The sequence below is a fragment of the Dreissena polymorpha genome, chromosome 14 (genome assembly GCF_020536995.1).
Source record: "Dreissena polymorpha isolate Duluth1 chromosome 14, UMN_Dpol_1.0, whole genome shotgun sequence".
In the NCBI taxonomy this organism is placed as follows: Eukaryota; Metazoa; Mollusca; class Bivalvia; order Myida; family Dreissenidae; genus Dreissena; species Dreissena polymorpha.
In genome coordinates this window covers 39,991,227-40,002,296 of record NC_068368.1, presented here as the reverse complement: position 1 = coordinate 40,002,296, position 11,070 = coordinate 39,991,227, and the positions used below count along the sequence as shown (strand labels likewise).

Here is an 11,070-nt window from a genome sequence, read left to right as displayed (position 1 = left end):
AATTACCCAGATGACCTCAAGATCTTCCGAAGGGAGGCAACTCTTGTATCGACAGTTTAAAGATAAATGCGCAGCTTACTTCCCCAAACCTGTTATTGGTGTTGAAATTACAGTTTAGAGTAGCATTAAAATCAGTGTGCTGTGTCTGGGTCTGTGAACTGAATTGAATCTGTCATATCACTGTAATTGAACCGATTACATATAAGTTAATTTAGAATAATAGACTTATGTGGAGTTTATTAACGCAATAATAATACAGGCTAACACATATTCATTGCAATAATGGAAATATATTTCTACTAAATGTGCGCTTAAAAATTAACATTTTCTTCTAAACATATTTCCTTACCGTTTCGAATAAATTCGCAGATTGTACGATTAAAAACATGCTCATATGCTTGGAATTCAATGCAAATTAAATACGCGCATTTACGATTGTTGACAAACAGCGTTCATTAGTTATTCAGAAGTGAATCCGGAGAGAGGGCCCGGATATTTCAAGTGCTCACTTAAAAATATCAATGATATTTCGTTTCTCCTATCCAGTTTTGAGTAGGAAGCAAATTTTGTTTTAGCAAGCCGCCTTGTTATCGCTTAGTCAGGATATTCACTATGCGAACCATCATTTCCTGTTTTATATTTAAATATTCTGTAGATTCATCAGTTTCATTTAAATAAATGTAGCAACGGCTTGCCATTAAAGTTGTTAACATAGGCATACCCAGTATTGGCTGTTGAATTGCTAATGTTAAATCTACCGATTTTATGCTGCAGAAGTAAAGAGGAATATTTTTTTAATGTTTTCTTGTCCGGCTACGCAATCCTCCGTCATTGCTACATAAATGTCTGTGTATATTTATGTCTGTCAAGTTCGCGCGCTTTCTAGTCGGTTGCTCTAACCGACTTGCTCAAGTACTGGCAGTGTATGTATGTCGCGAAACTGTGAATATTTGTCCTGGAAACAATATGACGTACAAACCATTTAAAATTAATACGGACGAAACAATTCAAAGCTTACTTATATAAAACAACCGCGAGTATCAATTTTGCGTTCCCACAAGTTTGTCCGTTTGATTTCCAGTTCATTTTTGTCATTTAGGACTCCAAGTTCACCTTTCAAAAGTGAAAGATTCAAATTATGGTGGATAACGAAATCAAAACAGGATATTGTTATGACAAATGTACGAATTGGTTAAGTGGTATACGTTGTAAATCAAATTATGCTATTGAAATAAAGACTTAAAAATGAACGTCCTCCACCAAACGATATCGGCAAAAATTTTGGACATTGTTTGTTGTAGTATCTAGTGTTTGGGTTTTAAATACGTAATTGTATGGGACGAAATGTGAAACTATGTCTTTGATACTTTGGAATGTTACGTGAACAATTGGATAACCTGTTAATCGTATGGATGCTTAGAATTACGAATAAAACTTAAAGTTTGCGTAACATGTTTATTATAAATAACGAGAAAAGTAAATACAGAAACAAGTTGTGTTAATATAAAAGCTTTGAAAAATCCTTATGTGTAAATAAGGACATACATTTTTTTGTAAATTTGTAGTATCGTATTTATAACTATATATATCTAGAGCTGGTCTTAACTTTTCAAAGATTAACACACAGCAATGACCAACAGTAGAGTTCTAACAATTCTATTAATATTATCAAACTTTATTGGTGATGCCTTTTCTTTTCTCTAAATAACTAATTCATTTTTGAGGCATGTTTATTTCGCTTTTTTTTCTTAATACGCGGTCCTAAATAGTTGTTTTTGTTTAACGTTAACCGAGAAGATGTATACTACATTAATGATAACAATATTCTACTAGAAGTACTCATACCATTAAAAGTATCGTATTATAATAAATTTGCATATATACACAACAATAAATACATAACTTGAAAACTTAATTATAAAACAAACAAAGGAACGAACACGCCATTAAAACAATCATATATGCTGTATATATTTACAAGGTTTGGTTTTTGATTTTGAGGATGTAAAACTAAATATTAGAACATGTGTTCATTTTCGTTTTCTATATCCGTTAATTGAAAGACGTCTTTCTCAATAACGGAATTAAAACATGGCAGGAGACCGCAAGGTCTTGCGGTCAAATAGAGTGAAAATCAGCCCGCGCAACATATAAACACGCTTTCGAAGGTCTAAAACACTATTAGTCGTTTCGGGTGTATTGTGTTAAGTACAGATTTTCGGCAAAAAAACACATTCGTGTATCCATATTATTTCGACGTGTCAAAATATTACTGTCAGGGGTATTAGCTTGTGTATAGCTATTTTAATTAGAGTAAAATCCACTGTTTCAATTGTGCGCTTTTCAAATATCTATAATATGGGAATACTTTAATATTTCTATAGCGTATAGTTATCTAATCTGTTGCAGTATGTTTTATGTGTACACGTAATATCGAATAATGTCTCTAGTCTGCTCAATTGCCTGAAGGCAATACAACTCTACAAAGGAAATACAATTACCAAAATATATAAACAAACACTAAACGATATTTATAATTGTTGTCAGAGACTTAAGTTTTGCTAAGTTGTCAAACATCGGCAATTCTGCATAAAACAAGTGTGCACAATAAGACTTATGCACGTTACTTGACTTCACCACTGTTCATATATGTTTTATCATCAGCGTCCACCTTCAGCACCTCTTGACCTTTAGCTTTATTGGCCAGCTCCTCCGTTTTTGCGAAGTTAATGTCCACGTACTCTGTTAGTTCAATTGGAATATCTAGTTTTATGGTAGTTGAGTGCTGGGACAATGCTGTTTTGTCTAGCTCAACATACACGAGTTGGTCTTCCTTTACTTCAGCGGCCGAGTTCTGAATTTCCAAAATTAAAAGTATATTTATAAACAACGGAATCAACAACAGCAACGACATGAAGAACGCAACAGTAAAACACTAGCACTAAGTCGCAATACATGTACCAACCTCTGTGTTAATTTTCTTAACTTTGCTGACTTCAGAATACGTCGGGGCTTCTGGTATCTTTCTATCAGCGGCCGAGGACTACAAGATTAAAATGAGCATAACATATACAAGTATCTGTACTAGCAACAACAACGACATCAACAACAACTGCTATCGCAATTGCAACTTCCTTTCTTGTATATATGTCTTAAACATGAACCAACCTTCGCGTTCGGTTTCTTTGTTTTGCTGGTTTCCGCATAAACTGGGACAGATGCACTCGTGGTATTCAAGGGTATAGCACCTTCATCTGATATTAACAAGTATTATATTAACAACTGATATTGCAGTTTATCTTTGAAGCGAAACTATGAAATACAAAATGCTAAAATGCGGAAGATGAAGTTGAAACCATAAACGTGAACGAACATTTTCCATTATATCGGAAGCAATTAAATCTAGTCCGCCAACAGGTTGTATTCAAGGAGGAATTAATCCACAAGCGTACAAAAATAATAATCACTTAAAACGCACATATTTAAATACCACCAACGATGCTTACCAAATGGATCGACATGCTATTTAAAAGTAAATAATATAACATGATTGCAAACGCCAATTGATTTATTTCAATTCACTGTATCAACAGCGACATGCATACTGTTTAATATTTGTTATAACAAAAGTCACAATTGTGCAATGGGTAATTTACATCAAAAGAAGTTTACATCGAAAATCACAAAACCGTGTGTTGCATTAAAGAACACAACAACATTTACCTGATTGTGAGGACAAAAGCTTTTTTTGGTCTGAACTCTTTCTTCTACACAAAGCAAACGCAATAATCCCAGTCACTAAGACAAAAGCACCGATACCGCCGCCCAGCCAAACAATCAGACTTGGACTATTCGTATTTTCGTTCCTGTCTGAGGTGGATTCCTGTTTGGAGTGGCCTAGCCGATCAAAATAGACAGAATTAATAATCTTTAACACAAGCGTGTTGATATTATACTATTAAAAACAATTAATTTTAGTGACGATGATTATAGTGATGATGATGATGATGATGATTATGATGATGATGATGATGATGATGATGATGATGATGATGATGATGATGATGATGACGACGACGACGACGACGACGACGACGACGACGACGACGACGACGACGACGATGATGATGATGATGATGATGATGATGATGATGATGATGATGATGATGATGATGATGATGATGATGATGATGATGATGATGAGATGATGATGAGATGATGATGATGATGATGATGATGATGATGACGACGATGACGATGCCGACGACGATGCTGATGATTTTACCAACAGAACTGACGAATAAGTCCCTTGTGCTGTTTCCTAATTTGTTTTCCGCATGACAGCGGAACGTTTTATTGGCAAATTCTTCTCCCTTTATTGCGCTTCCGTTAACCGAAAGCAAGCACAGAGATGTTTTGTTGCACTCTTTCAATACTTTGTCGTCTGTTCTCCAAAGAATATTAGACTGAGGGTTGCTATTGACGGTACACATAACATTAATTGTTTCGTTGTTTTTTAGTACCAATGCATCGAAGACATCAAACGTAACCTTCGGGGGATCTGAAATGCAAAACACAGTAACATATTACAATTTTGTTCGGTATTCGTATTTAAATTTGCATCTTTTGTTTTTGCGAAGATGTGTGAAGCAAATTCAGTACTTGTCAATTTTTAATGAAATATTTCAAACAAGTCCCCAATATAAGTCCTACATAAAGGAAATCCTTTGCAAGGTGTTGAATCATTAAGAAATGTATGGGTATTCTTTACAAAAAGGCGCGAGATCTAGAAATTAACAAATCATATATCTCTATTATGTTTAATAATGCCTTCGTATAACACTTATTTGTTTTTAATATAACCGTATAGGCTGATTAAAGTGTTTAAAACAGTTCGTTATTCTAAGCAATCAGTTATTTATCGTTGTTTAAATTTGATTCCAAAACGAAAATATATTATTGTATTTTACCGTGAGATATTAAAGAGTATCATATTCAGTTGCCTAAATAATGAATATGACAACGAAAAAAAAAGCATTAATTTATATTTGTGTAAAAGCATGCTTTTGCTCAGATTATATTTTCTGAAACTAAAAAAAAACGTTAGCGCGATAACTTACATATGCAATAACTCCGACCAAATACTATACATCAGGCCACAGATGGTTAGCGTGTGGCTATGATATTAATTAGTGAAAACATCATTTTGAATGAAAAATAATCAAATTATAACGTAAAACTTTTCTGTAAAAAAAATTCACTATCAAATATATATAAAACAAGGTATGCAACTCAAAATCACCCCAAAACGGGGTGCATCGCTTTGAACAGCCATATCTTCATCAATTTTGCAGCGATTTCCACGATCTTGGTCTTATTCAACGCAGAAATGGATTTCCTTTCTGGAAAGGTATATGTTTTGCACTATTTTTACAAATACTGGATAAACTTTTAAGAAATAGCACGATACACAACTCGCAAGTTGACCCAGCATTTGTAAAAATAGTGCAAGACATATACATTTCCAGAAAGGCAATTCATTTCTGCGTTGAATAAGACCGAGTTCGTGAAAATCGCTGCAAAATTGATGAAGATATGGCTGTTCAAAACGATGCACCCCGTTTTCGGATGATTTCGAGTTGGATACCTTGTTAAATATTTCTTTGATAGTGAAAAAAGTTTTTTGCAAATGTTTCGTTATAATATGATTATTTATCATTCAAAATGATGTTTTCACTTATTAATATCATAGCCACACGCTAACCACCTGTGCATCAGGCTATCAATTCGTTACAAACAGATGCGTTGAGCAATGATGATACGCAAATGTTCGTATCATTGTAACGGCGTTTAATGTGGTTTACCATACGTATTTACTTGTATTGGCATGAGATATAATTCCTAAAACGAACGTGAACAAAATGACCTTACATGATTTAAAAGTTTTTATATTTGTGTTATAGAGATTGGTTTTATATGTTTGTTTCCGGTATCCTTTATTAAACATCGTTACTTTTGTTGAAACATATTTTATACTAAGGGGTTGCTTTTGGCTAACAGAAGGAATATACTTATTTAATGTCCGGTTTACAAACATTTACACATTGATATCAAATACGATATTTTGGCATTAATTTATGAAATAAGGACAGTTGTTTGGTGATGATTTTGGAAGCTATTTTAACTTGGTCATTTTAAATTAGTGGCTTTGATATACACACCATTTCCTATGTTTACGCCCATTGTGTGTACTTATTCTTTCTGTGAACCCCATAAGGCAAAGTATTGTGTATATATGAATAACATTGCTTTTGGTCTTACATTCTATGTTGATCTCCCTTGCGTCGGAGCACACGTTTCGCTGATATCCCACTATATCCACCATTTGTTGTGAGCAACAAGTCACATTATTCATCTGCAATTTATCTGGGTTGTCTTTCATAAAAATAACACTCTTGTTCATTCCTCTTGACGAATCAAACTGATTTGTTCGGATGAGATCCTGCCCTACCTCTTTACCAATAAGGATGCTGAGATATGGAGTAGGTCTACCAATTGAACTACACGTGATATTTATAAAGTTGTCCTTTAACTCGCTTATCAGCATCTCCGGTTTTTCTACAGGCACTAAAAGGCATATTATAATAAAAGGTCGCTAAGCAACTATAAAAATAGTGCATCAAAAAAATACTAAGTTTCCATTCTTCGTGTATCTACAAAAATACAATATTTTGCGTCACATATATTTTGAAGTAGAGAGAAAGACAAGTCACTCAAACAATCGTCCAACGCAATGAATAACGAATTCTTTATGTAGTTCCTTTGTAACCAATACACTCAAGCTGTTTCAAAACAAAGCAAAAATGACAAGAGCTCTGCATATCTTATTCAAAATTAACAAGTACAAGAATTCAAACGCAGATGGATGAACATGCTTTTATAAATAGTCTAACATCAATAAGTGTAGATAAAAAGTATGATTAAACATGCATCAAATACATAAAACTTTGATACAAAAGCGCGTCCACAATTTAAAATATTCGTGTTTTATATTAATATGCCAACGTTTATGTTATCAGTACAGCATATATCAGTTTAATATTGGTGTTAAGTGTACATGTAAGTATTAGAATAAGACAATACCCACCGATAACATGCAGTTTCTTTACAATAGAAAAATTGTAGTTGTAACCGATATAGCTGGCGGTACAATTCACTTCGTGAAAGGGCTGGTTGCCGTCCGTAATACGAATGTCTGCTTTTCTTAAATCTCCGCTGACTAATGTTTTCACACGGTTTCCATCAAGAAGTACATCGACCTGGTAAGGATGCGTACCGGCCGTTGTGTTGCAGATAACAGTATTGTTAATACTTAAGATCGCGAACATTTCTTCACATGCAAAACCACTATTCCTTTGTCCATCAAAACAAAAGGCTTCTAATGTTGGTTTGTCTGCAAAAACGTTCATTAAATGAATGGCTCCATGAATGCTCCCTTACAAAAAGCACTGCATGTGCTTTCAACTTTCTATTTTGTGTTTAATAATTATATAATTATATCAATTTGAATATATATATATATATATATATATATATATATATATATATATATATATATATATATATTAGATAGGTAAATGATCTCAGTTTATTAATTCATATAACTATTAGCTATTGTTAAGAAAATCTTTAGTGTACACAAATATGTGGACACATTATGTAAGGGTAGGCTGGTAAATTACCTGGTATAATAACGGATTCTGTATTTGTTAATGTTTCCGTTTGGTTTCCGACATGTAAACACCTGACTCCATAATATCCGTTAAGCTCCAAACGCATTCCTATTAAATATTAGTGATGTTATAACATACTTCTATCGTAAAATAATGTGTTGCAATATATATGCCAATGTTAAATGTGTTATGCATGCACATTTTTAAATATTTCGAAGGCTTATAACTTGATATAGATGTTATTAAATCCCATGCTATTTTCGCGATGATGACGCGGGGTTTATTATATAAACAACACACGGTCGCGAGGGTGACAGCTCGATGGATAGTCCTTTGCTCTTTATTCAGTTGTTAACATACAGTTTCCAAGTCCATATAATTCTTTAAATTTGTTGTAAATGCAATATTTCCAAGTCCATGTAATCCCCCAAGTAACTAAGAACGTTTCCAAGACATGACAGAATCCGTCCAAATCCATCCTGATAGGACCCCACCCCTAAGGGGTCCCTGAATATAAACCTCTAGCGACCCTCCTATGTGTTAAATCCTTCTTGTTTTAGTGTCAAAAGAAGGATTGCTTATATATATGTATCGTTACATACACATTTCACCTTGATGGGTCAAACCAATTTGTTGAAATGCATATACGGGCGTATTTATTATTTGGTTATGGCACTGACACGAAAACAAACATAATTTAAACGGACTGAACCTATTAACAAGCGTACACCAACAGTCAACAACTTAATGAGTTCCGGCCATAATGACGTAAACCAGGGCAGGTTTTATTGCGAATAAGATCTAAACATCAATTATGCGACAAATGCTATCAATTAATGGGCGGTTTGATTTCTAAATCAAATGAAAAGCGTCTACATGGTACTAACTTTGGTAATTCATGGTCAATTTGTATACTTGCTGATCTATTTTCATTCGGGTAACAGTACAGAAAGTTTTCCAGGTATTTTGTCTCTTCTATAGCCGCATAAAAACCGTGGTCATGTTAAGTATACTAATATAGGTTACAGCCGAATATGGATTTATTTATTTTCGAAGTCGTATAATGTTAAAATTATGCATGAATGGGTTAATTGGATGATACAATTGGACACGGACCTGATCTTAAATAAATGATTGTATAAGAATTGCATGATTATTTGAATTTTAACGATCACACTCCTATAAATGCAATGCCATATCACCTGCAAATTATATATAATAAATGAGCGCACTTTTTATGCGAAATATATTGTTGACGTAATTGATGCCTTATTATTGTTACATTTTATCGTAATTGCAAACTCGTGTGTTTAAGTTTTTTTAATGTATAAACATGCTTATTGAATTCCGCGTAGATGCAACCACAATACAATAGGCCTCACGGATTTACGACGGATTAATGACGATGACGGTACGTCATCAGAGATATCATTTGCTTACTAGCTCTTATATATCGTGCGAATGTTTTATTTGTTTGCCATTGGCGGTCGAATTATAGTTAAAATGAATGCTTGCGGGCATCGTGGAAATGGAGTTCCTAATCAGATTAATGCAACTTAAATTAAATGTTATTCTAATTTTCCCAAATAGTGTTTACCTCGTATTATAACACTCGTGCGGCCATCATTTTCTTGTAAAATCGTGAAACCACTGGTGTTGTTTACCATCATCTTCGTCTGCCTACCATCGCCAGTTTGATCTTGTACCCACGACGTGGTAAAGGCTTCTCTGTTATGCAGTATCACATTACTCGGTGTGTAGTTTATGTAGACATCTGTATCTTTGACAATCGGTAAACTCGTCTGTTGGCTGTTTATGAATACCGAACCGCAAGGATTTCCTGTATTGATATACACATACTGATATTAAATTACTTGACAATAAAAAGGGTCATACACAATTGTGTCGTACCAAACGTATCAGATATTCTATCATAAAAACTTTAAATAGCTCATTGTTTAAGAAGAATGTTTTGTTAAGCTCAAAATTGAGCAATTTCCCTTTTAAAGGTGGTTCGCGATATATAAACATTCATTTGTTTGCTGTGAGTGTGGTGTATGTATAACATTTCATGAATGATAAAACTCTGATGAACTAACCTTCGACCGATAAAGTCAGATTATTTGAATCACAAAAATATTTTTTTTCAATATTCATCCTCGCAATGAATATTGACCCGCTTATATCTGAGTCAACTTTATTGATCGTCATCATAAAGGCATTTTTATCCGACCAAAGCGAATAGCGTGTATCACTTCTCTCAAGAGTAGACCACTGGCCCACATATCCTTTCCACCACTCTACAGACATAGTACCAGTAAAATTCTTTGGTTCGAAAACTAGAGTCCAGTTTCGACCATCAAATGCACGATGGAGAGCCTTCAGCTGGCCGTCACAGGGTTCTTCTCCCTGACCTGTAAAAGACATATGCATATATAAGTTAATTCCAATGAAATGAAAACTGCAACTGTTAGATTATCGACGCTTTAGAACTAAGTTTTCAATGATTGGGGATTTAAACATGTTAACAAGTATAAACAGACTTTTATGATCATTATATACGCACTAGAAAATTATAGGTAATACAATATTTCAAATTAAATTAAAAACCATTCGATTGCAAACTAATGTAAGGCTGTCAATACGTATTATTGCTAAGAATACACGTAATCGACTAAAGCTCGGAAATGCAGTAATGTTTCATTTCTAAAAGATGCTTTTTATTGCAAATGTACGTCATGTCTTCATTTTTAAATATATTTGTTTTCGCGATGAAGAGTTATCGAATGCTGAAACTTGTTTTATTCAATGACGGTCACTAACTGGGTTTTACCTCATGCATTCAGTTTAAACGTCAAAAATAGAAATAATAACTCACATGCCATCACATTGATCAGTGTGAAACAAACAATAAATCCCAGCAGCATTGTTAATGCACTTGCGTTTAATCAACAGTAAGTAATAAGCATACTACGAATACGATTCTTGTCAACCAACCTAAAACTCGTCAGGCGTGGATTCGGAAGTTACAGTTCGTATCATAAATTATTTGAATGCAATAAACACACCCATATACAAGTGTGTATAATTTAAACTTAGAACATCCGTGTGTTTCAAGTGCGCTCTTCACCGTCAAGGAAATCCTTGTCTGACTTTACGTACACAACAACAACAGCAACAACATTTATTCAGCAGTAAAGTTTATACAAGCTCATAGCCTACATTATATATGCATTATACAATTTATATGTAATGGTAGAAAATAGACATTGGACATAGTGTTATGAACTGGTTAACATGGTAAGTTAGGAAGGGAATACATAATTGCATCTAATAT

At 33.8% G+C, this 11,070-nt stretch overlaps 1 protein-coding gene across 1 annotated transcript; it reads right to left on the bottom strand.

The window, feature by feature from the left end:
* Positions 1–1,505: 1,505 nt before the first annotated feature.
* LOC127858904 (uncharacterized) lies at positions 1,506–10,846 on the bottom strand. Its single transcript, XM_052396233.1, has 11 exons — positions 10,612–10,846; positions 9,833–10,147; positions 9,331–9,573; positions 7,743–7,841; positions 7,148–7,453; positions 6,322–6,627; positions 4,286–4,561; positions 3,724–3,897; positions 3,169–3,254; positions 2,966–3,043; positions 1,506–2,854 (listed from the first exon to the last, which is right to left on the bottom strand). Exons 1-11 carry the CDS (start codon positions 10,658–10,660, stop codon positions 2,624–2,626), a joined length of 2,163 nt encoding a protein of 720 aa, XP_052252193.1. The 5' UTR covers positions 10,661–10,846; the 3' UTR covers positions 1,506–2,623.
* Positions 10,847–11,070: the final 224 nt, after the last annotated feature.

What these genes read in the sequence shown, in the direction of transcription:
- LOC127858904 (XM_052396233.1), bottom strand. Translation starts at nt 10,660, where the DNA reads ATGCTGCTGGGATTTATTGTTTGTTTCACACTGATCAATGTGATGGCA. An exon ending in ACTGATCAATGTGATGGCAT is followed by an intron (nt 10,148 to 10,611) that starts GTGAGTTATTAT and finishes TGTCTTTTACAG; the next exon opens with GTCAGGGAGAAGAACCCTGT. An exon ending in TCTGACTTTATCGGTCGAAG is followed by an intron (nt 9,574 to 9,832) that starts GTTAGTTCATCA and finishes ATATCAATACAG; the next exon opens with GAAATCCTTGCGGTTCGGTA.